Below are 25,438 nucleotides of genomic sequence, written 5' to 3'. Positions count from 1 at the left end.
GGGTTTTTTGTGTGTGTGTGTTTCTGTTTGTATTGAAAGCCCAGTGGAAAGGGGAAGCGTCTCCCAGAAGTTTACTGCATTGTGAGTCGCCTTGGATGCTTCAATCTCTTCTCAAAGGTGAGGGGGGAGAGAGAGGGAATATGTGCTTTAGGCCAAGAGGGACCTCAAAGTGAAGTCAACACCAGAAGAGCAGGGATCAGGGAAGCTGATGACTGAAGAAAATGGCCTGAAATAGTGCTGGCAAGGCAACTGTGTGCTAATTCCAGAACCAAGCAAAACACAGTTTAAAGGAAAACTAGATTGTCAGCTGCTGCCTTGTTCCTTCAGCAGAACTACTAGAACACAAGCACTGAGAGACAAAAAGGTAGAGTCCTGACTCTGAGGGATGGTGGGGAGTCTGCAAATTCTGAGCTTTACATTCACCCAACTGGAGCTGGGTTTCTGTCGCTGAAGGAAAGGAAGGGTCTTAATTGCACCTTTTACCTTCCTCCCTGTGATTTAAGGCTCCATGTCAATGCTGGGTTAAGTAGAGAATGCAGATGCTGGTGCACTTTATTGCTGGTGTTACTTCCATCCTCCTGGCTTACGTGGTTTTGTGTCTTTGTGCTTTTATTTCAGATCTTGGATGAAGTTGAGAAGAGACGGGGCATTTCCCCCGCCTTGGTGCAGCCTCTCATGAGGAGTGTCATGGAGGCACCTTTCCCAGCTTTGGGACGGACAATCACAGTCAAGAACTTCTTGCCAGGCTCAGGAACAGAGGTAAAGACACCACCCTGGAGAGTGGGAGACTTAGGCCAGGAAGTGCTGCAGGACTGGTGACTGGAAGCTAGGATAGTGACGTAGCAGGGGGGATCTTCAGGGATAGATTGTCTGGCAATGGTGTGGGGAAGCTAGGGATTAAAATAGGGCACCCAAGGAGGTGGCATGGAGACGTCAGTGACCTCAGAATCAAAAGGGAAATTGTATGGTAAAAATGAATGTCAGGACACATTCCATGGCAAAATGGAGAAGGGCACTGGCCCTGAGGCCAAGTGGCACAGACTGGCAGGCCCCATGCTGCTTAGCATCCTGAAGACATAGTGCACAGCACATGTGCCAGCACCCTTAATACAGAACCACCTTTTGTGTGGGACAAAACAAACCTGAAACCATACAAGGACAATGTTGCAGCCTTTCAGAATGGTGTTTTCACAGCACAGAGGTGAGGGTTGTGTGTTGCATCTCCCACTGTGTGGTGTGAGGACAGCCAGGAGGGTTGTAAGAGTGCAGAGCATTTGAGGGTGGCACTGAAGGACTGTGGGAGGAGGGAGCCAAAATGAACGTAGTCTGTTGGGCATGGTGTGCCATGAACATCAGAGAGAGGAAAGCGAGTGAGTTGATAGTGGTTGTGTCTGAGGACTTTCAGCATAGCACTGCATGATGGCATTCTCCTCAACCAAACTGAAAGCAGTCCAAACTGGATGAAATTACTGCAGAGCACAGGCACAGCTAGTTCACTCAAGGAGTAGAGTCCCAGTGGTGTGATGTCAGGCTGTGAGAATGTTTTGGCTGTTTTGTTTCTAAGATCTTTCACGTTCATTAATTGTCCAGTTGATGGCAAATACTCCACATTTACACAATTGGCAGGTGACAGCACTGGGATGGGTTGCAGGCACTTTGGAAGAAAGGGATTAAAATTCAAAATGACCTTGCTAAGTTGAAGGTTTGGTCTGAAATTCAGTATGGGCAAGAGTAAACTGCTGAGAAGAAGAAATGAGTAGTCTAATACTACATAGAAGGAACTGAGAGAGCAACAGTACTTCAGAAAAGGGCCTGGTGGTATAGTGGGCCCCAAAGGGAGCAGAAGTAACAGTGTGGTATTATTTAGACACTCCTGCATTGTGAAGGATGAATAATAAAGCTCTTTTTTTTTTCTGCTTTCCAGCATGGGTGGACATTTATTTAGAGTGTAATTTGCCAAAAAATGCAAACACTAGGAGAAAGACCCAGAAGAGCAGTTCCACTTATTAAGTGGTTTAGAAAATATAGGCAAAGCTTGAGAAAATTGCTTGCTTAATATAGAAAAGAGGGCACGTGACAATAACCTTACAATATATGAGATGTCTCCTAGAGAGAGGAAGGTGACCCTTCGCTCCGGGTGTGTACTGAGAGTGAGATCAGCACTTGAAGCAATTTGCCACTGAGATGTTTCAGCTGCAGACTTGGTGTTGGTCAGGGTAGTTCAGAACTAGAGTAATTTTCTTGTGGGATTTATCAACTCTCTGGTGTGTTGGAGGCTCTCAAGAACAATTTGAATAAGTTTCTGGGTGAGGTAAGAAGTGTGAAGTGCTGAGGTGCTGTGACAGGAATTATTGATGTAGAGAGGAACACAGGAAGATGCCCATGGGCAGCTCTTTTCTGTAACCAATATAAAAACTTCATAGCCAGCAGGTTGGGCAGCTGGGGTCTTGCAGTAAAAAAAAGAAAGAAATCCTAAGTGTGGAAGAAAGTGCAGATTTGGGAGGCTCCATGCCATTCTGCTGCTTGAATGCCAGAGAGGCTGGCAACCACTCCTAGCTGGACACAAACTAGTTTTCTCCTTATGAAGAGTTCCCTGTGCTCAGTCCAGTGGGGAGAACTTGTGGTTGGTCTCATGCTGGGCCCATTGGAGCCAACTCTGGATCATCTTTCTGGAAGAAAGATTTGTGGGAGGTCTTTGGAAAGACTGTGTTTGAGGGCTTAAGGCCGCGGGGTGTTTGCCAGCACCGTCAGGAAGGCGCGGTAGCTGTGAAAATACCTGCTGCATCCTGTCTGGCCACAGCACGGGTGGGGAGCAAGAGCTGACCTGGGGTCTTTGTGTCTCCCACAGGTCATCGAGCTGCGGCGGCCTCTTGACTCCAGGCTTGAGCACGTCGACTTTGAGTCCTTGTTCACATCCCTCAGCGTGCGGCATCTGAGCAGAGTCTTCGCCTCCCTGCTCCTGGAAAGGAGGGTGATCTTTATTGCAGACAAGCTCAGGTACCTCCACGCATCTCCTTGAACAAAGTGCTGCCAAGGAAGGGAGGCTGGAGAGACTGCAGCGATCTCTCTGCTTTGTTCTTTTTTCTTCTCTGTGCTTCTCCAGCTCCTTACCTGATGTGAGCAGGGCTGTACTTCTTGGGAGTGGGGAACTCAAACCGTGCACCATAATTTCACTTTGCAGCTTGCAAAAAACGTGCTGCTTCTCATCCCCGAGGAGAACCAAATTACCTTCCTTCAGATGCTTTCAAAACAGATCCCCAGTGCTAAGGAAGCAAACCCCCCTCCCCCCCTTGCTCTTTGCTCCATGATGCTGCATGGTTCCCCACTGAGCTGTGCTAGAGTTTCCAGGGATCAAGCTCTGGGTAGCAATCACCGTACTTTCTGGATTGTTCCCTGATGACACAAAATCTCCTTAAATCCTCAGCTTGTATTTTTAATATTGGGTCTGAAAGGCCTTTTTCTTGTGGGGGATGAAATTAAAGGATGCAGTGAGAGGGAGCGATACAGAGGACTTCCCCCCCCCCCCCCTTTTATTCTGAATCCCTTCAATTTGTTTGGGGGTTGTTTGGGTGTTGGGTTGGTTTTTTTTTTAATTATTATCTTTTTGTATTTGCTCTCCTAAATTATGAAAATGGCCCCAGGTTTCTTCAAGATCTTCTGCAGCTGGTGGCTGGCAGCTCTCCAGCCCTTGAAGCACTTGAGGATTCAGGGAGGAGAGTTCGCCAAGGCTGGGGAAAGAAAAGCTGCCTGGATGAGTAATGACGCTGAGGAGTACGCTCAGGTTTCAGGAGCCTACAGTGCCCCTAAGCTGTCTGTTTTCACAACTTCCAGCCAAGCAGGCTGCAGCCCTGGGACCGAGCATGGGGGCAAAGGATGGGGAGGCCCCTTCTACAGGGGAGGGAAGGGAAAGGTTCATCCTGCAGAGATCGGGGGCTCTGCGGGCAGCGCTCAGGCACTCCCCTCACCGGAGGAGGAAGGCTGGGGAGAGGGAAGCTGTAGCATCCAGAGAGCACCGGCTGCTTGTAGTTTTTGGCATCTGCCGTGGGTCAGAGAGGGGGAGATTTGCTCTTTGTAGTCACTGCTGTGCTATACACATAGATCTTTGGTATTCTGGATACTTAAGCTGCACTTTTCATGCAGAACATTCAGACTCCCATTGCAAATGAGAGGATTGATCCAAACGTTATGTTTCTACGTAGCATTTATGATTTATATGGTAATTTATGGTGACAGGCTTTGCTTTCAAAGGTTTTCCTCCTCTGTAGCACAAATTTTACATTCTGAGAAAAATCTGTTAAGGACACAGGCGACATTGTAATCTCTGCATGAGGGCTGGGAGGTACTAGTAAAGAAACAGTAGGGAACTGAGTATCACTTTAGAATGAATTTGAATTTACCAGATATTTTCTTGTCACATCATTCTATGACATCACACTACCATGTATTCTTAGCATGGTGTGTGTTACAGAATATCCTAATTCAAAGCACCTCAATGGATTTTGGTGGTTTCCACCTCCCCCAGATATTTTGTCAGTATATCCAGGATCCTTAGGAGTGAGTCCAGCTGCCCAGGCTTTTAAAAGAGAGTGGGAGTAAGCTATAGAATCATAGTATCTAGAATCTTTAAAATATGATAAACAGCTTATTCTGTGAAAACAAAGAATTGTCACATTTTAAAGATCCAGGGTCTGTTAGGCCACAGAGCTCAGATACAACTATTTACTGTATATTTGTCAGCTCTCTACAAGACTTTTTTTATTTGATGTTTCTGAGGAGAAGACCTTGCTCTGAGCAATTTCAGGACAGTCTTTTCCTGTAACAAACTATAAGTTTCTCTGGCTCATTTTTATGGAGGAAAAAACATTGAAAATTACCCCAAAGGACTGTAAAGGCTTGAAAAACAGAAAACAAAGAAAATAACCCTCAAAATGAAATAAACTGCTGTATTTTAATCCAGTCCAGTGACTTGAGTGCAGTGGATTGGTGAGCCTTTCATAAGGCCAGCGGTCTCTGTGTTGGTGGAAATTCCATGTTTTGAAAGCTGAAGGTATCGTAGATACAGGAACTTCTATCCAAACGATACCTTTCCTGGGACAGGAATACACTGAGCTCAGTGAATAGTAAGGAGTATTTACTTCAGGGGTGAAAATGCCAATTTCAGAGGAAAGAAAAGAAACACTTTTTTGGCAATAGCTTAGGAGAGGGAAAAAAAATTACAAAAGCAGCTGTTGGAAACTGCTCAGAGGTTAGGAATGCTAGAAATAATCCATCTGAAATGGATTAATGGGGAGAGAGTGCAGGTGACATGGTGAAAGATACGTAACAAATTACGTTTATCATCCATCTTTGCAGTTCTTCATGTGGACACCATCAGTAACTGTCTGTACATGTGTGTAAAGGTGTGTCTGGGTGCCAGTGACATAGAAAATGCTGCATGCCATTTATTTACATGTTTCAAAGTGCTCTAAAATCAAGTATGTAGGAAAAGAAAATTGAAAGGTCTCTTGCCAAATACCGTGTGAACTGTGAAAGGTTTTCAGGCTGAGCGGAAAAACGCACCCAACAAGTGTACAGAAAGTGAAATACTTCGTCTTTTCCATCTTTAGAATGAACATTAGAGTGTTTTTTTTAAAGACCTGTCAATCCAAAACTTGGCAGCGGAAAAGGAAAGAATTTGGTTTATTAGTTTTTTGGGTAGGCTTCCCCTCCCCCCCCCCCGTCGCTATGGAAACTGGAGTACACATTGCCTCGCAACCCAGGAAAGGGACTTTGTTAAAACTATGTGTCTGTGTAGCCTTCCCTATCTTTTGTTCTCTCCTGCACTACAAACTGCGGTCCTGGGGCAGCAGAGGCCGCCACGGGGGTCAGGTACTGCAGCATGAGAGCTGCTTTTGTTTCCAAGTGAAACGCAGTTCCAGCCATCGAAACCCGACCTTTAAAAAAGCATCTCCCGGGTATGTGTGTCCTGGTCTCACAAGGTACCTAGATCTGGGCAGTTTACACTGGCCTGAGAAGGAAGTGTGTTAGATTCAGAGGGCTTTTTGAGTTAGGGAAACTTACACGGGTTTCAAATCAAGACGCCCTTTTTCCAGGTCTCCTCACGAGCCTGCTGTGGATCTGACCAGCTCAGGCGATTGCGTCTGTCCCTGCCAGAATCCACAGCTGTCTCAACAACACAAAGTGGTCGTTGTTATCAAAGACAGATCTGAAAGAGTAACTTTAAATGCGGTCATCCCCAGTAGAAGGTAATTAATCATCCAAAAGAAGCCTTTTCTACGTGCTACAAAACCAGTCTGGTCTGGCACCGCAAATCCCAGCTTCCCAGATTTCTCCCTTTTTATGTTGTGGTTCAGGAGAAGCAGCAGCCCAGGGATGGAGTTTGAATACCAGATAATAGCCTTGTTTCTTCAGAATGTCCTCCCCTTTGCTTCTTTGCCTGCACTAACCTACCATGTCGGTGGGAGGCAGTGACGGTCTCCACAGCTGGTGGAACCTGGCATCGTCCTGGAGGGATTCGCAGCAATGCTGGGTGAAGGCACAGGGCAAAGTTTGGGAGTTCCTGTGCCTGTTAAATGTTGTAAACGTGATCTGTGATCCATCATAAGTAAATCCAGATGTGACACAGCATCAGAAACCCAAAGGTGTTTGTAAAATGAATCCTACTGTGGCAGAGCTTGTTAAAAAGAAAGGGAAAGAACCCCAAGTAATCAAACCACTTTAATGCCAGATGCCAGTGTATTTTCAGCAGTTTGGTTCGTGCAGGGAGCAGAGGGCTTCCTGGCATTGAACTCCAAAGGCTGGTGGATTTCAGTTGTGTTTTTCAGAAATCATGAAGCACCCTAAACCCAAAGAGGGGTTTAGCTTGGGGGGCGGGGGGAGTGGAATGGGGGGCTTAGCACAGGCTCTTTGGTTTGGAGTGGAAGACTGTGGTCAGACTGAAGTCTGGGAGGAAAGCAATCCATCTGAGCAGCCAGTGTCCGTCCTTAGAAGCTGCTGCAAGTTGTCAGGGTGTCTGTTTTAGAGCAAGTGAAGCTCGTCTTGGAGGAACATTTTCCAGGAAAGGAAGAAGAGTTTATATATAGTTGCAGCTGTTGCGTGCAGAATCTGTGTTGGCCACCTCTGTTCTAGGTGACTACCAAGAAGCAGCAGCCACCTAGAGTGCTGCGTGATAGGGGGTTTTGCACCGGGTGCTGTGTGATGGGAAGGGCTGTTGTTCGAGCAAATAAGGGTCACAAATCGCTGCAGTATTGTTGTTCTGGCCAAGGGAGTGCTCAGCCAAAGAGATCCATGTCTCAGTCTGTACCCAAATCAGCCCTTTGGGGAGGGATCTGACACAGTTCCTTGTGTACACCAGTACTTTTAGCTTGCAACTAGCAGTGTCTCAGTCTCTCCTGCAAGCTTCTGTGCAAGTGACATCACACATGCCATGTTCCCTACTGGAAGCTGAATAAACCCATGAAAATGTCCTCAGGATCTTGAAAGTGTACTTTAAAGACCTGTAGTATTTTAAGGATTAGCTGATGAAACAAAAAGCTTTGAAAAGTGGTGCCTGTGTCCCATTTGAACGTTTGTGGGCTGAGGGTAGTGCGTGGCATTCCCCCAGTCACATCAGTTAGACCTCCTCATTCCTGGTGGCATCTGGAGCACACCAAGCAAAACCCAGCACCCTGGCTCAGTATTATTCCAGTGGTATGGAGTGGCCATATTCCCCTTCTACACAGAGGGGTACGTGCTGTATCATTAGCGCTGCAGCACGGTTTGGGCAGTGTCCCCCATTGCTGCTGGCTGGGAGCACACAGTCTCACAGATGGCATGAAAGGAGCTGATCACACTGGGCTCTTTCGCAGGGCTCGGTAGCTGTGGTGTGAATCAGCGTCACAGCGCCCTGTGCAGGAGAAGGAGGGAGCTCAGGATTGAGTCATTCCAGAGGACCGAGGCTCTGCTGAGCTCCTGGCAAGCTGCAGCTCCCCGGGATGCTCTGCAGAGCCGTTCTGACTGAATCACAGGGGGAAGAGACGCCTCAGTGTTACCTCCTCTGTGTCCATCTCTGAACAGCTCTGCCTTCAAAGCAGGCTCACAGACCTCAACCCCATCAGTACTGCTGGGGCTCACGGACCTCAACCCTATCAGTACTGTTGCCTGAAAATGTCTTCCAGAGTGAGAAATATTTCAGAGCAGAGATCACTAGGATTTCTCCTGGAGGTGGTGAGACATTCACAGATGGAAAGGTGGAAGGGGAAGCTTTCTTTTTTACTTCCCACTGTGTGTTGCATATAATTTCAGTTACACAGCTCTGTGACTTCCACTAGCTGGACCTCTGCCATTTTTCCTCCCACTTAATCTCTCACGTACCATGTGTACTCTCTGGGATTTGAGAGCAGGGCTGAGGGAAGAACGAGCCACCATAAATATAGTAGGAGACAGCATGCTGTAATATCTCACCATGCCATAAATAACCGTGTGCTTCAGCTGCTCACTGTTCCTCTGTGGAGCTACCTGGAATCACAGAGATCCTTTCCCTTGTTTTTCAAGTGCTGTCTATAAAGGCAGTTCCCACCTTTTGGCAGGGACATTGGATGTGCCTTCAAGATGGAGGATTTGTGATGAAGGTCAAGCTTCTGACACTTACACCCTCAACCTCTCTCAAAGACGTCGTCTGGGGGTGATGGTCTTAGAGCAATGCCATGGTGCTGTGTGCAAGGGACAAAGGGGTTTCTGTCACGTCCACCACGATGATGATGTTATTATTGGGGCTGTTATGAGTCAGAAATTGAGGAATGGAAATATGCTCTGTGGTAATGGAGGGGAAAAGCAGCCCCTGCTTTTGTATCTGGCAACGTAGCCTGAAATGTATGGGTGCACAAGTAATACCACCTTCATTTTTGCTGCAGTTCCTTTCAAAATGAGCTTGTATGAAAGATGCTAGAAAAATGATCTTGTTCCCATGTTTTTTTCTGGGTGTTTTGGTTTTGGGGGTGTGGGGCTTTTTTTTTTTTTTGGTAAATGTTCCTGTTTTGTACTAGCTCCATGTTTTCTCATTACTTTGATTTTGTTTCTCTGAGATTCTTTATCTACCTTGCACTTGCGGTAGACACAGCAAGACATGGACTTGCTGGTGAGGGCAGGCATACAGGGGCAGCCAGTAGGAATGAATGTGGAGAAATGAAGGGGAGATTGTCTAAGACCTTCCTAAAGAAAGATGTGGAACTGAGGGCTTTTTGCCATCTGAAGGCTTAGAGCTACCAGACAGGTCCTTTGGAGGGTCCTCCTCTGTTTTCATGGACAAAAAAAGACTGTAATCTTAAAAAAAAGAGACAAGCCTGTCAGAGCACAGGGGGAAGAATCTGTCCCCATCTCATGAAGAGACTTTCTCAGCACACACATCCTGGATGTCCCTCCCAAGTGCCAGTTCCCTACCTGTTGCAGTCCTGGATAAAATTCTCACATTAAGCAGATTGCAGCCTCTCCCCTGGGGTTTACTTATCTTCAGAATGCATCGTGTGTTTAGCAGTGTTTGTTGCCTGCTTTCTTCATGTGGTCACACTGATGTCCCAGCAACCATTGTTGTGTTCTGCTAAACCACGTTTATCTGATGAAAGCCAGCCAGCTGTAGCCCAGCCACCACTCTCTCTGCTCAGCATGTGTTAGTGTTACAGCTCAGGGATTCAAATCCATCCGAGGTGGCTGGAGCAGGCAGGGAAGGAAAGCAGGCTTCGCTTTTCGGAGCGAGCTCAAGTCCACACCCATCAAACCCCTTTCCTCTCAAGTCAGCAATAAACTGCCAGATCTGGGTTGCTGAGTGTAAATTCCCTTGTGGATTTTAACAGGAGCCAGCTGGGTGCCCTTCCTCGGTGACGTGAGTCCTCCCAGCACACCAGCCTCCCTCCCCCCCTCCAGCCCTCTGAGACCTGGATGCTAGTAAAACAAAATGACGTTACAGACAGGACTTACAGTGGCAAGCCTTCCCCCTCCCTTGATGCACACAAACGCTTCCAGGCTCAGAAAGGATGAGTAAATGGTGCCCAGCAGTAAGCTCTGCTCTGCCTGACTGCAGCCCCTGCCTGTCTCCTGCCAGAGAGCTGGTGGGGTTTCTGGCTGGACCCTCTTGGAAGTTGCCAGCAAAGTGCTTCCAGCTGAGCCACTGGTGGCATTTGAAGGGGGAAGAAGGAAGGCTGCAGCCCTTTGAGCCTTGAGCCACATCCCCCAGGGGCTGGTCATGTGTTTCCCTTCAAGGACTTCAGTTTCCCATGGTTCTCAGTAGCCTTGACAAGCTCCACAGGCTGTGGGGTGCCCAGAAAGCCTCTGTCTGGAGACCCCTTCTCCCCCATGCTCCAGCATGGCTGCTGGGAGCTATCGGTGTGATTGGGACCAACAGAAAAGTGTCCCACTTTGGACACCAACTCCTGTTAAGGGCTGCCCAAAGGCACAGTACGTATGCTTCGCAGGTAGTGAGCCATGGGGCAGGGATGGACCATGGCTGGAACAACCTGCAGGAACACCTGAGGACCTTGTGGCTGCAGGTTGTGCCCAGGGTGTCCCTGCAGGCCATCCAGCTGCACTGATGAGGCCAAGAGTATGGCCAGCAGTTAAGTGGGCCACAGTGCTGCCCAGCAGATAGCTGCTGTAGTGGTAGAGCCATCTTCTGCACCTGGGCATTCAGAGCTGGGGTTTTCCCATGGGAGCAACCACTGAGGCATGCTGTGAGAGAGTAAATTCATTTCTCTAATGGAAGACCTTATTTCCCACTGGGACACTGGAGGAGCAGATCCTGGATTCGGTGGAATGAATTTCTTGTCACATGCACATGGGTCAGGATCATCCAGAGAAGGGCTACGAAGATGATTAAGGGCCTGGAACATCTCCCGTATGAGGAAAGGCTGAGTGAGCTGGGACTGTTCAGCCTTGAGAAAAGAAGACTTAAGAGGGGACCTTATTAATGTTTATAAATATCTTAAGTATGGGATGCAGGGGGAATCAGCCAGCCCCTTGTCAGTGGTCTGTGGGGACAGGACAAGGGGCAATGGCTGCAAGTTGGAGCACAGGAAGTTCTGCACCAACATGCGGAAGAACTTTTACACAGTGAGGGTGACAGAGCCCTGGGACAGGCTGCCCAGGCAGGTGGTGGAGTCTCCTTCTCTGGAGATATTCAAGACCTGTCTGGATGCCTCTCTGTGCAGTATGAGCTGGGGAGCTGCTTTGGCAGGGGGGTTGGACCCGATGATCTCTCGAGGTCTCTTCCAACCCCTATGATTCTGTGATTCTGTGATCTCATAACCTGGGCTCCTGTATCAAGTCATTGCTCCCCAGCCTGAAAATGGGGTCAGAGATTTAGGAGAGCCCCTAGTTGATTACAGAGATAAATCATGGAACAACTGAGAGCAACGTGATTTCTCGGAAGCACCACTCACCTCCTGACTAACCAGCCATTGCCTTTGGTTCTGTTTCATCTTCCAGCACGCTCTCCAAGTGTTGCCATGCCACGGTGGCTCTCCTGTACCCCTTCACCTGGCAGCACACCTACATCCCCGTGCTGCCGCCTTCTATGATCGACATCGTTTGCTCGCCTACCCCCTTCCTCATCGGGCTGCTCTCCAGCTCCCTGCCCCGCCTGAAGGAGCTGCCGGTGGAGGAGGTGAGCCAGAGCGCAGCCTTGCTCTCCGTTGCTTCCAGTGGGCTTCATCTTCTGTCCCAGAAGGGCTGCTGCTGCACTTGAGAGTGTGCCTTCGCAGCTGGCAGCGTGAAGGTGCCAAGCGCTTGTCCCCTGGTTCCTGTGAGCCTGGGGTGAGGGAGGAGGCGAGCATCCCCTGGGGAGGCAGAGGTCTGTGTTCTGCCTTGTCGGCAGCGTGGGAGGGCACAGGGCTGGAATGTCCCACTGCGGAGCTGCTTTGGTCAGGAGATGATTTTGTTACTGTTTCTGTTGGTTTCTGCATAGTGTCATCCTGGGGCTCAGCACGACGTCTGCTGGGCGTGAAGTAAGGTCGCGACCACTTGGCCAGGATAGCTGCCCCCTAATTAACATGGGTGCCTAATAAAAGGAGTAATCAATCAAGAACAGGATTTGTGGTGCCCAAGGGTGAAAGCAGCAAGGCTGGACATGGTCAGGGAGGCATTTCCCTTCCTGCCCACGCAAGGGGCAGCAGTGCAGCGCGTGGGGAGAAAAGATGAAGCTCTGACCCTGGGGTGGTGGTGAGGAGCGGTGGGCTGGGCTTGGAGCACAGCCTCCTGCTCTCCAAGCTGTTCTGCGGTTTGTGGCAACGTCCTTAGTAAGCCGCAACAAGGGCTCTGCTCTTGGGTCACATTTGGTTGCCTGCTCCAGCTGCTGTGGTGGGTGGGAGGAGCAGGAGCGGGGCCAAAGTGTTTCCTCCAGAGCCCTTACAGGTTCAGATAAACTCCGAAGATGGAAATAACAACTTCCCCTTTTTATTCCTGCTCTTCCATTCTTAGGTCCTCGTCGTTGACCTGGTAAATAACCGGTTTCTGAGACAGGTGAGCAGAGCCTATTCCATATCCTTCGTCTTCTACCCCGTTCTTCCACCACGTGGTAACTCCATCTGTGTGTGCTGACCTGCCTGGCTGGCTGGAACGTTTGCTTCTCACGCAGGCCGCAGCAGGCTTTGTGGTTGGCAGTGACAGAGGGGTTGCTGTGTAACTTCATCAGCCCCCAACCCACAGCTGCTGAGGACTGAATCATTGCATGTAGGTCTTTCTCTGGCTTTTTTTTATTGCAAAGGGGAGGTGCACTTGAGCTCTGTGGGTCCATAAGTGGCATCCCATAAGGTGGGATGAGCTGGAAAGCCTCGGCTCAGCACTGTCTGCTGGGGAGCAGTGTGAGCTCTTCTGGCCTGTGTCTGTCTGGCCTTCTTTCACATACCCAGCCCTGAATGGGGAAGGAAACCTTGGTGATTTCTTCAAATCCTTCCTCCTTCCAGGAGCTTGTGGCTCCTCATTGCAGTCTCCTTGCACTGGATGGGTCACAAGTAGGAAACCAGATGCAGAGCCCAAGCTCTGCAGATGAGATTGCCTCATGATTTTTACTTCCCTTTGTTGTGGAGAGGAAGAGCGGGATATTGAAGGGAAGAGTGATAGACGAGCCTGGGAAGCTAGTTTTGCCCCAGAGCTCTTCAGCAGATTGCTGAGCAGTGCTGGCTACATCTCTCTTTGCTGTGGCTCAAGTCCCACAGGTAGGGCAGGGCGAGAGCACCTCCTGGTTCAGGGACTAGCATGTGAGTGAAGGCCACTCCTTCGGTGCAGTTCTCACTGGCCAGCTGCCTGAGCTGCAAGGAAATGCTTTACCTTGCGCTGCTCTTCAGAGGTTTAAGCTAAATCATGGTCTCAGCCAGGGACAACAGGAGCTCACACACAGTCATGGGCAGTCCCTGGGAACTCCTGACACCTCCTCAACGCAACTCGTGCCTGAGCAGAGCTGAGCAGGGGGAGGTTGTGCTCCCCTGGCTGCACGCCAGCATTGTTCAGATATGTCCTCTTTGTGGTGGTGGGAGTGCTCGCTGGCAGGCGGTGGGACCACGGTGACCACTGCCCGGTAGCCTCTTGCATGGGACACCTGAAATTCTTCCAGAATACGAGAATATTTATGACGAGACACCCCCTTTCTCTTTCCTCTTATGCTTCTTGACTGTCTGAAGAGCAGCTGAGAGCTGCTGGGAACATGCCAAGTGCATTATGAGTTCTCCTTCCTCCTCCCCTCACAGTTCATTTTTAGTGCTCCCCCTGCTGTGCTGGGGACGGGATAGGAGCTGGCGAGGAGAAGGGCAGAGGCCAGTCGTGCCCTGGCCCCAGGCCCTGAGGAGATGGCTCTGTTTTGCAGATGGAAGATGAGGACTCCATCCTGCCCCGCAAGCTGCAGGCTGCCCTAGAGCATATTTTGGAGCAGAGGAACGAGCTGGCGAGTGACAAAGAGGAGGGCCCTGTCAATGGCAAGCAGGGTAAAGCACCGTGGCTTTCAGCTTAAAACCACATCTCTTCCTGTCCTTTTCCTCCTGTCGCTTCTTAGAGGAGAGCTAGGCCTGTAGTGAATTTAACACCACAGAAATTGGAGGTAGGTGAGGATTTTGGTTGAAGCTGTGTTGAGTGTGGCCTCATGGCACCGGGAACAATTCTCGTTGTGTGAAGAGAAACAGCACTTACCCCTTCCTGGGTCTGTTCCTCCTTCCCTTACAGCCTCAGGGAACACCTATACTCCTTTGGGGGGAAGGGGGTGGAGAGGAGGGGGGCGGGGTGAGTGGAGGGAGGGGTGAGGCAGGGAAAAGGGTGGGAGGGAGGAGGTGTCCCACGGGCTCCTCTCTGCTGCTGACTGGGTGAGTGATGGGGGCTCCTCCAGGGAACAGTCCCCCTGCAGAGCCGCAGTCTCGGAGGCAGCCGTGCAGCTCACAGGTGACTGGGCTGAGACAGCTCTTTGGGATGCAGTGCGGGCATCTCCTCATTGCAGGGGAGCCAAGACTTTCAGAGTAGTAGCAGCCTAGTCCTTTTCCATGGCAAGCACTTCCTAGGCTGAAGGATGAAACTCTTTTGAACAGCTTTTTCTGCTCAGGCTAGATCTCTTAAGATGACAGGGAGGTTGTGGCCAGGGCTTTTCCTAGCACCTCCCTACAACACTGTCCTCACGGCTGCCTCTTTCTTTTCTCCTTAGAAACCAGCCCTTTGAACGAGGTGGTGTCTGAGGCCTTTGTCCGTTTCTTCGTGGAAATTGTGGGGCACTACTCCCTCTTCCTGGTCCCCACGGAGCGGGAGGAGCGGACCCTGCAGCGCGAGGCTTTCCGCAAGTCTGTCTCCTCCAAGAGCCTCCGACGCTTCCTGGAGGTCTTCATGGAGACGCAGATGTTCGGGGGCTTCATTCAGGAGCGGGAGCTGCGGAAGCAGGGGGTCAGAGGTGAGGGGCTCTGCCTGGGCTCTGTGGCTGTGGAAACTGCTCTTGCTCCCAGGAGAACCAGGAGATGCTCCCCAGGCATCAGCTCCATCCTCAGTATGGTGGCTGGAGGCTGCAGTGTCGGTGCAGAGACAACGTGAGGGAGACACTAGGGGAACGCTAGGGCAGGCTGATGGCTTGTTCTGACACCCCTGTTGAGCAGTCATTTGGGGACTTTTTGTCTCTGTTTCCTTATCTTCCCAGTGGGGTGCGTGGCCTTACAGGAGCTTGGTGAGACATTGTGCTTGCACAGGGCAGGGGAGTTGCTGCTGGAGAACAGGGGCTGATTTTGCATGATCTATAGTTTCTCATTGAGGCTGGGGTTACTGGCACCTTCACTGCTGCAGTAGGGGACATAATCATTATCCTCCAGGCATGAGCCTTTTCTTTCTCTATGCTGAATTCCCATCAGTCCTGTGACAGAAGGGGTACACTGCTGGAATGACGTTTATCCTCATGTCCCCTTTGCATGTCTAGAGGAAGAGCTGGCTGGGGTGGTTATGGCTGGTTTGGCTAGTAGAAAGTGTGGATGCTCATGCCCTCCTCAGAGCTGCTCCTGTTGTTTCACTCCTGTTGTCCCACAATCCAGAAGGCTCCACCAGCAGCTGAAGTTTCTTGTCCCTGGTTTAGCAGTGCTGGTTTAGCAATTCCCCCCAAGAACTAGTGAGCAGTGGGCAGTTGAATAGGGGCCTGAGTAAACCCCTAGATGACCTCACTTTCTGGACTTAGCTGTGTTCATAGCAGAATGAACCAGAGGTTCTGTCTCTCACTGTGTGAGGTACAAAAGCTCCGTCAGCCCTTCAGTGGTGGGGGAGGAGGTGGTAGCAGGGTTTCTTTGCTGGAAGCCCTACAGACACAGATCAGACCTCTGCCCAGATCTGGGCTCATCTGGTGAAGGAGATGGGGTGAGTTGTTCCTTCTTGTGTGCAACAGTTTCTCAGTATGCCAGGACAGTATGCTTTCAGGTGGATGTTCCTGTATTTATAGGCAAGCAAGGTAGAAGTTGCTGACTTCTTTCTTTCTGCAGGTCTGTTTGAGGTACGGGCTCAGGAGTACCTGGAAACACTTCCCAGTGGGGAGCAGAGTGGAGTCAACAGGTTCCTGAAAGGCCTAGGTAAGTAATCAGCAAAACCTTTGGCTTCTCAGGGGGCTTGGGCTTCTTCTTGCCTTCAGGTTTGGCAGCAGAGAAGCTAGTGAAGGTTGGCAGGGCTCTGCTAGTGACAGCATGAGCCTTCCTGCAGAGCGGTGCGCTGGGCCTGGAGCCCTCAGCGCCGAGCTGTGTGTCCCGGCTCTGAGCCGCTGTCAGCTCTGCCCCCTGAGCTGCCACGTGTCTGAAGGCTGGTAGGGAGCCAAGCCATGAGCTATGTCTGTGTCTCCCAAAGGACACAGGTGGGTCTGAGGAGCAACCAGCGACTCAGGAGTGGTGGAGGCAGTTCCTGAAGGGAGGAGTGACACAGTCTCCATAGCCTTCAGGTCTGTCCTTAGGGATTAGCAGTGGGAATCACCCAGGAGTATCCTGCAGTTGAATTCATTCTCCACTGTAAGTGAGGCTAGACAAGAGCTCCAGGCTGAGCTTACAAGTCCTTGATAAGTTGGGCATCACAGCTAAGTGAGTTTGATCTGTCCAGGTTGCATCCCCAGCTCTCTTGTCTTTTCTTGACCAAGAGCAGTGGTATGTGTGTGTGGCCAGTGTGCCCTGCCTCTCCCCACGCACGCTCTGGCCAGGGAAGTGTAGTCATGCGTCCACCTGCCAGGACCTCTCGGCAAATGGGGTCTGGAGGGGGTGCTGGGGAGTTTGCAAGGTCCCAGTCTGCAGCGTTGCTGCCAGAGGGTGGGCAAAGCTATAGCCTGCTCTGCAGGCATCTGCCTGAGCTTTGCAGAGTAGGTGGCTGTGGATAAGGAGCCAGGGCCAGCAGCAAGGACAGCTCTCTGCGAAGGCTGGCTCAGGTGGTGAGGAGTGACCCGTGTTCTGCCTGTCACTGCAGGAAGTCCATTTTCCTTTCTCTTCTCTCCAGGTAGCAAAATGAAATTCCTCCACAAAAAGTAAGAGCGAAGCACGTCCTCACTCAACAGAAGAGAATGGCTCTACCATTCATCAGCGATAAATCAGACTATGACCAAGCATTCAGCCTGCTCCCAGGAGCCAGCAGCCCTGGGCGAGCTGCCCACGGCCGGGACGTGCTCGCACAGGCGTGTGGTGCGGCAGGAGGGTTCCATGGCTGTGGGGCTGCCGGGACAGGTTTCTGGATATCTACAGTACCATGCACTGGACCAAGCACTCTCTGAACTCTGCACTAGCACGTTGCAGGCAGCCCAGTGGATTTGGATCTCTTAGCTAACCAGTTCTTTGTTTTGTTGTATTTTTCTATTTATATTGGGGTTAGAACGATTATTAACCGATGACTCTTGCCCTGCCTCCTCTTCCTGCCTGGCACTGCAGGAGGCCGAAGCGGGACTCCCACGGGACTGAGTGGGCAAAGCACAGGCACAGAGGGGGCATGGAACAGAGATGCATGGAGACAGGTCTCTGCAAAGTGAGGATGCTGAGAGCTGCAGGGATGATGTGGACTGATCAGGAGGAGCTTCCAAGCAAGGGAAGAAGGGTGAGGGGGAACCACTAAACCTACTGAGGACTTGATGGGCCAGCCGGCTGTCTGGGTGGCTGTGCCGGGGGGTCCTGTCACGAGGAGAGGCCTTTCCTTATGCAGTGTAATTAAAAACGAGTGGTGTAAAAGGCGTGCAGAGCCTTGGTGGTTTGTGGAGGAGGGAGAGCTGTGCCTGCCCGTCAGCCTGCCTGGCACGAATAGTGAGCTGGAGAGGACATGCAGCAGCTGAGCCAAGCCCTCAGCTTCCCCATGAGTCTGTCCGCATTCCCTCCCCCAGCTGCTTGCTTCCCAAAGGTCAGACAGGCTCTTTCCCATCTCTGGTTGGAGCTACATGGTCTTAAAGGCCCCTTCCACCCCAAGGCATTCTGTGATTCTGTGGTCTCAGGTGTTGCTGCTGGGGAGCGCAGTAGGAAGCAGGCAAGGGGAGCACGCCTGCTGCTGCCTTCTGTGCTTCCAGCTGGGGAGTAAGTAGGACCTGCCATTGACCCCCTCCTGCTTGCCTGTCCTCTGTCAGAGTGGTGAGGAGATGTGGTGAGGTGTCAAGGGGAGTAAGGGCTCTTCCTGTTGGTGCAAAAGCTGTTTTCCTTGCATCGTTTGTGAGGGAAGTCAAGAGCAGCTGGAGCACCCTTGGGTCTTCCTCTGCTCTTCAGAGAGAAAGCCAGAAGAAAAACTCTTCCCCAGCTCTCAGGGTTGCAGGGCAAGAGCTGCCTGAGGGCCCCTTTGCAGCGGGCAGCCATGATATGCTGGGCTACACAGGGCTGCCCCAGGGTTTGAAAGTGGTCTGGGTGCCCCTGTGGCCAGTGGGCTTTCCCGGGCCAGGGGGCCTTGTCAGCCAGCAGTGGGGTTCAGAGATGCTCACCTCCCCTTGGTAACGAAGTGGGAGTTGTGGTGCTCTGTCAATCTTTTGAAGCCCAGGTTTCCAAAGTTTCCTACAGTTGCAGCCTCTTCCTTTGCTGTGGTTAAAGAGGGGAAAAGGATTGGGACGGGTGGGTGCAGAGGTGGAGGAGAAAGTGTTTGGAGAGCTGGTGTTTTGCTGGCCCCCGGTGCAATGGCGTTTCTTGTGGCTGTGACATGTGCTGCCTGGGGACCAGATAAACTAAGCAACCTGCCCCAGGTGGCCCCACTTGGGCAGAGGAGGTCAGCCCAGATGACCTGCAGAGGTGCCTTCCCACCTCAACACCTCCGTGACACTGGTGAGCACTGTAAATGCAGGGCAGCAGTAGTGCTGCACTGGGCAGGGACAGGTGGGCAGCACCTGCAGCTCTGTGGTCCCCAGCTCATGTGTGGGGACAGTTGTTGAAGTGGCCACAGAGGAGGGTCAGAGAAGGCAGCAGCATTTATTTCCCGCTCCCTGGGGCGTCAGGAGAGGCGGGCATCACGTAAAGCCTGGTCTGTCACAGGAGGTGGTGGTGCCTGCCAAAGGAAACTGCTGTGAAGTCCAAGGTGAGTCAAATGCTATGGTTGGGTTCTCTTTAAAAGGTGATTTTAATGGTAGCAAAATGGGGGTTTGCAAAGCTTGGACACACTCACACATGCAAAGGCGGCCAGGATGCCTGCGGAGCTCAGAGAAGCTGGTCTTGTGGTTCAGCTCAGGCCACCAGAAGCAGGTGTCCTGCATGGTCCCCTGCTGCCAAGCCTGGGGGCTCTGCATTCCCCTTCTCAAGTGACATTTCCAACAGTGTGGGACTTGACCTTCCTCAGCAGGAGCTGTGGTGAGGAGCAGGGCAGGTTTCCTGTGATGCCCAATGCTGATGGGCTCCTAAGCTCAGCCTGAGTTTGCGTGTGAGCGTGCCGAGGTACTGGCAGCTTTTCTGTGCCATCCTACTTGCTCAGATCAAAATGGGCTGTGAAATAACCCCATTTGTTTCATCTGGGGGCTCCAGGTGGGCTCTGCCAACATGGGGCTCTGTGGCCACACAAGTGCTTTTGTTGGCAGCTCCCAGGAAATTGGGAATCGAGCCTATGTAGTGTATGAAATCCAGGGGGAGGTGGGTGGGAGTATTAAAAAAGCATGAGCAGTGCAGTGACAGAAATGAAAAACGAATGACAGAAGTGAAACTTGGACAGAGAGCGTTGGTCTCCAGCTGCAGGACAGCCTCGCCAGCTTTACGTCGAGCGGTGCTGCTCTGGCAGGAGCAGGACCCTTCGCCCCTCAGCACTCTGGATGCTTTGGAGAAAGCCACCTGTGGAGAAAAGTTGTGAGCCCAGCTGTGCTGGGTCTGACCCTGGGCCCCTGGGCCCTCCCATCGAGGTGCCAGGGGAGCCTGTGTGAACAGAGCACAGATACTGGGTAGCCCCTATATACTATAAACACATGCTATATCTACTGTATGTATGCCCAACATTGTAGCTGCCTACTGTATGTTCGTTGGGCAGTTTGCACACGCATGAGCCTGTGATGCCCAGGAGACCCACGTTTGCTGGCTCCCAAGCCAGTGGCCAACCCCAGAGCCCTGCTGCAGGCTTGCAGCCTACCTCTCTGCCAGGAGACAGCTTTCAGGTTGCAGGTGCGGGCGGGCAGCTTGCAGGTGTAGAGCCCCAGGCAGCCACCGCAGTCGGAGGGCTTCTGGCAGGGCCGTGACAGGATGTGGTGGCAGGAGTGCTGCAGGAGGAGGGAGAGAGGTGGTCACCGTGCTGGCATCCAGCCTTGTCCAGCCCTCACTCACGACCCCCTCCTCGTCACAGCCGTGTCACTGCTCTGTGTTCAGGCTGCTGAGACCCCCCAGGCTGCTGAGACCCCCAGCCCCAAGGAGCCTGTGCCACACGCAGGCTTGAAGGGAGACTTTCTGCACAGGCTCGGACTGCCCGAGAGCAGCCTGTCATTTGAGTGAGGTTCCCATTTGGGGTGTGCAAGCCCCCAGCTGGTCAGTCATTTCGGGGTGACACGAACTGCTCAGCCCCTGGCCCACATTTGTCAGGGGCCGTTGGCTCCAGCATGCTCAAGCTGACAGGGGGCAATGCTGGGGGGGGGGGATAAGATGAGCTCAGAAGAGCCTCGTCATCTCCCCCAGCCAGGCAGGTAGGCAGGCTGCAGAGGCTCTTGTCAGAAAGTAAGGCCAAGTTGCAGATTACGTGATCTGCTGGGATGAGCATTTGGTGTTTCCATGTCAGAGGGTAAAATAAGGCAGGAAGATCTGCAGTAGTGGGACAAGCTGCTCACCAGGCTACAGAGTAGCGGCTTCATGCAAGGACCTGGAGAATCCAGGGCCTGAGGCAGCAGCTTCAGGGGGAGCTTGTTTCTGCCAAAAGCAGTAAGAGCCCAAAGTGCCTGGTCCCCGGAAGGAGGGTGCCTGTGTGGCACAGGCGGGTGTCCCCAGCCTGTGCACCATGTCCTGGGATGCACACCCAGACCTGTGCTCACCTCTTGCCCTGTTCCCTGCCTGCATGCACAGCTGTTGCTCTAAGCCTCAGCAGGTGCCAGGGGGGATTTTACGGTTCTTGCTGCCCGCAATCCCTGTCTGCACCGCAAGGCGAGCAGCTTGTGAGGCTGTTGTGGCCGGCGCTGTCACACTGGGCTCGGGAGGAATGGCCCAAACACAACTTTTCTATCCAGCGTTTGCAGGGACATGTCACACTCGCCAGCTGCCCTCAGACCTCTCTCCTTTTTACATCACCACAGGGACTGCCAGGCAGTGAGACACGGGAGGGGGGGTGCTGGGGCTCAGGTGAGCATCAGTTTGAAGCCAAATTGCTGGCTGAGCTGCTCAGGCAGGCCCTGCCAACGTGAGGGCCAGCAGTAGCAGCCCGTGGGTGCAGTAAACCTGTGCCTGGAGGGGAGGTGCCACTCCATTCCTGCTCGCCCATAACCCCAGGCTTGGCTGCAAGAGTTTGGGTGGTAGAGCTGCGGGGAGCTCCGGCCACAGTGCTGTGTTGGGAGGATGCTCTCCTTCCCTGCACTGCACAGCAGTGTGTCCTGTCTGGGTTCCGTGTCTCTGTGCTGCACAGACCTGCCCAAGCTGCTGCTGGCTCCCTGTTGCTGTAACAAGTGCTGGGGCCTGGTGACATCCCACCTGCCTTGGAGGAGCCTGCAGAGCCATAAAGCAGGGGAAAGGGGCTGTTTCTTGGGCCGCATCCTCACCCTCAGGCACTCCTAACACCATTACGTGCGGCCCCTCCGTGCCCTGCAGATGGGTCAGCTGAAGGGGTTCACCCAGCTGCCCAGCCCCAGGGTGAGGAGCGGGAGGGCCAGTGCCACCCCTCACTCCTGGTTCCCCTGCAGACCCTCCATGCAAACCCTCACCCTCGCTGGCCCCGGGTGCATTTTTCTTACCGTGTCCCTGTTGAACTCCCCATAGCCCTTCAGGCGATGGCTCAGCCCTGGGCTCCTGCTGCGGGAGGGCTGTGGTGGGAGCCTCCGGGCCTTACCAGCACGGTCCCGCTCACTGCTGCCCGGTGGGGGCTTGGCCATCCACTTGCTGGGGAACATGGAGCTGGGAAGAGCCCCTGCCATCACCTCCCGTGCACCGGCCAGGGAGGGGCTGCCCTCCGAGCCCTGCCCAGGCAGGTTGTCCCCTCGATCTCCAGGTGGCCAAGAGTCTTCTCCAGGGCTGCCAGCTCCTGGCTGTCTCTCCAGGGCACCAGCCTGGCCCCTCAGTGCCTCAGATGGTGCCAGGGCTGAGCAGAGCAGCACCAGGAGGAGCTCAGCGACCATCAGTGCCTGGACCTTCATCCTCAGGGCCTGGCTTTGCTCCAGATCCTCCTGCCTGGATAAGGCTGTTGAAGACAGGAGCAGAAGCCGCCTCTCTTCCCTACTGCTGGATCCAGCCAAAGTCATTTTTATAGCAGACGGACCTACCCCAGGTAAGCTAGCACAGCCCTTTTTTCCCCCGCCCCAGCCGTGTCCCACCTACCCGCTTGCAAGCAAACCCAGCTGCTCCTGTGGGCCCCCACCCCCCTCCCTTCTGCTCCCAAACGCCCCAGCACCCTCCCACCATGGCCACCCCATTCCCACTTCATGGCAGGTACATGCATGCCTGCACGTGGGCACAAGGCCTCTCTCACTTGTAGCTAAACACCACTTGAGAGCAAGTGCTTAGTAAAAGGGGGGCTACCAGTAACGTGTGTGTGTGAGAGGGGGGTCTAAGATCAAGGTGGGTCCCTTTGGCCTCTGAAACAGCAGCTCTTTTGTTCTGATGTTGGTTTCCTAAGGAGGTAGCACTGACCTGGTACAGCTTTGTTGGTTGTCCAGCCGACCCCTCGTGCCTTCTCTGCTCTTCACCCAGTTTTAGTCAAATCTGACGGAAAGGCAGCAGGCTCAGGGGGAGGGAGTTGCTGTGAGCCTCATGAAAGTGGTCTGGGTAGGCAGAAGGCACCCAGTCAACATCTCCACCCACTGTAGTGGGAGCTTATTCCCTATTAAAGAGCAGAGTCCATGGGAGAGTTGTGCTTGTCCGAGCTTTAGTTGGCTTTTGTGCTGTGTTAGATACCACTGATGTGCTCCTTAGTCAAGGGTCCTTGTCAGGGGTGACCTCTGCATGAAACAAAAGGTGAGTCCATACTCCAGGCTTACTACCAACAGGTTCAAAGCCCAGCTAGCACTGAGCCCCAGCTCCCCTGGGAATCAGGTTTAATGAGTTTCAGTGTCCAGCAAACTGTTGGCCAATTACCCACGGTGACCACAGTTGCATCCTGAGTACATCACGTGTTGGGAGAGGTGGGGTCAGCCTTCCTCATTGCTTCCAGAGGAGATGCACTTGCTCCCTAATACTTGGACATATTTGGCATCTCTCTTGGATGGGGAAGGGATAGCACCTTCTGCTGCATCACAGCTTCCATGTCAGCGCATTCTTGGATATGAGAAGTTGCAGTCACAGTCAGGACTATCCCCTTCCCCTCAGCCCCACTTACTAGCAGGGAGGGTCACCCCCAAGGCCTTTTTCCACTGAGTTCTGGCCCCTCATCCACCAAAGGACAACATTTGCCCATCCCTGGGGCTGCAGGGAAGATGCTTTCTGTGTACCTGCTGAGGAGGGACTGATGAAGTTGCTGCTTCCAGCTGAAGACAGCTCTGAATTAAAGAGCAGGGCAGAACGGGCCAGCAGTTGTGCCACTGCAGCCCCCGCCACCTCCAGCCAGGCCGAGGACAGCTTTCCCGTGTGACAGGTACCTGTGGTCCTGCCAGCTGTACCGCGGCCTCGTGGTGGGAGGAAGGACTCAGGAGGATGTTGTGTTTTCGTGCCCGTGCAAAGCTGATGCAGCATGACCAGTTCCCTCTGTCCTGCTGTGGCTTCCAAGTCAGAAAAGAAAGCCACCCATCACAGCAGAAGAGCCCCGCACGGCTGCCAGTACGGGGGTTGGAGCTCTATGATCCTTGGGGTCCCTTGCAACCCGTGCCAGTCTATGATTCTATGAAGGCAGGAGACCACGCAGGAGACCAGAGAGTGGATTTCTGCACATCTGCAGCTATTACTGTCCATACTGCTGGTGAAGGTGTACTGGCAAAGTGCCAGTGTTTCCATGCACTGCTGTTCTAGTGGTGGTTGGCCACTGCAGTCAGTGGCAGCTGCTCTAAGGGAGAGGGAAGCTGCTTTGCAGCCGCTGTACCTGCAGCCTATGTGGAGCTCCCATCCTGCCACCCCCCAGACATCAGTTTGGCATTTGCAATCGCACTGTGGGCGTTCCCCTGCAGACCCGGGGTGAGTTCACATCATCACTGTCCTCCTCACCTCCAGTGCAGGAATGGCTCAGCAGCCTTGAGCCAGCAAACGTCCCTGTAAGACCCACACTGAGGTCTCCTGCCACTGTCCCCCTGTCATCCCGTTACTCCCCTTTCAGCCACCAATGGCCCCACGTAAGACTGAAAAAAGAGGCAGACCTGATGTCTTCCCACCCTTGAGGTCAGTCACTCTGGAACTAGAAGACATCTAGAGGAGCTACCTCTGGGAGATAAGCTACACAACAGAAGAGTGAGAAAATTACTTCCATAGCCAAGCTGGCTACGTTAGCTAATTGTCAAAAGGCTGTGGATCAGGCTTAGCTTGTACAAAACTGATCCCAGTGTAGATGTTCTTGCTAAGAAAGATGCCAGAAAGGTTAAATGCAGAGTGCTAACTGTGTAGCTCTAGCCTGGACAGGGTCAAGGAACTCTGCCCTGTTCCTGCCTTTGCTGTGGGCTCACTGTGAACTTGGCAGAGTCATTTGAGCTGCATCTTGTGTGTCCACCTGTGAACAAGGGCTGTGCTTCCCCTGCTCCCTGGAGGCATCATTATCCTGAGCTTCTGGATGGTACCAGGAGACTTCTTGTTCTCAATGGTACCAGGAGACTTCGCTACCAGGGAAGCGAAGGTGTGGCTGAATGTTTCTGTCCCCTCACACAGTGCTCTGTGAGGATTGCCTGTCTGCCAGAGCTCCTCTCCTGCTCTGAGTGGAACGTTTTCTGTGTCGATTACCCAGTGGATGGCAAGCGGTCGGAAATGGAGGCATGGAGAGAGGGCCTTGCTCCAGCTCTCTGGGGTGTTTGCTCTTGACACTCTGGTTTGAGGAGGAAGGAAGCCCCAAGTTCAGATGAATGGGTGCAAGAGAAGGGGGAGTCATCTTGTAAAGGCCACCAGCTTGGCCCCTGGGTGTGCTGCTTCGATTAGTCTTGCCTGCTTTCTCCAGGGGTGTTGGGCTTCAAAGCAAGGAAGTGCAGTGTTTTCTGTCTGTCTTGGGAAGACTGATGAGGTTGTCCTATGATGTCACGTGGTCCATGGGACCTCTTGGATAGAAACCAGGAGTGAGCAGCAAGAGAGGTTCTTGCTGCTGGGCCCACCTGAAGAGACATAGTCCTGAAAATCCAGGTGTCAGTGACAGAGGAGCTACCGTGCTAGTGGACAACAGTGACCCAAGGTAGAGGAAGGAAAAATCCCCTCAGGAGAAAATGTAGGAAAGACCAAAGGTCCAGGGAAGCAGGAGGTCTGAAAGACCATAA

At 52.5% G+C, this 25,438-nt stretch overlaps 1 protein-coding gene and 1 long non-coding RNA gene across 3 annotated transcripts in view; one reads left to right on the top strand and one right to left on the bottom strand.

Moving 5' to 3' along the window:
• DENND2A (DENN domain containing 2A) overlaps window positions 1–17,660 on the top strand; it is a 36,797-nt gene extending 19,137 nt beyond the window's left edge. The window contains exons 11-19 of the mRNA XM_084279530.1: window positions 40–117; window positions 619–759; window positions 2,849–2,997; window positions 11,455–11,632; window positions 12,445–12,486; window positions 13,826–13,943; window positions 14,648–14,887; window positions 15,951–16,041; window positions 16,943–17,660. Coding sequence (XP_084135656.1) covers window positions 40–117; window positions 619–759; window positions 2,849–2,997; window positions 11,455–11,632; window positions 12,445–12,486; window positions 13,826–13,943; window positions 14,648–14,887; window positions 15,951–16,041; window positions 16,943–16,970 — 1,065 coding nt within the window. The 3' untranslated portion in view covers window positions 16,971–17,660. The remainder of the gene's footprint in view (window positions 1–39; window positions 118–618; window positions 760–2,848; window positions 2,998–11,454; window positions 11,633–12,444; window positions 12,487–13,825; window positions 13,944–14,647; window positions 14,888–15,950; window positions 16,042–16,942) is intronic.
• Window positions 17,661–18,995: 1,335 nt separating this feature from the next.
• On the bottom strand, window positions 18,996–22,818 carry LOC311205108. 2 transcript variants are annotated; one of them, XR_014618134.1, is made up of 3 exons: window positions 22,692–22,818; window positions 20,005–20,131; window positions 18,996–19,712 (listed from the first exon to the last, which is right to left on the bottom strand). It is a non-coding gene; the product is annotated as an uncharacterized lncRNA (long non-coding RNA). The 2 variants fall into 2 exon arrangements; XR_014618135.1 differs by lacking the exon at window positions 22,692–22,818 and having other exon boundaries at window positions 20,005–20,299.
• Window positions 22,819–25,438: the final 2,620 nt, after the last annotated feature.

This window comes from Gallinula chloropus, assembly GCF_964237585.1.
Source record: "Gallinula chloropus genome assembly, chromosome: 1".
Taxonomy (NCBI): domain Eukaryota; kingdom Metazoa; phylum Chordata; class Aves; order Gruiformes; family Rallidae; genus Gallinula; species Gallinula chloropus.
Note: the sequence above shows the minus strand (reverse complement) of the source record. Positions and strands in the feature narration are given on the sequence as shown.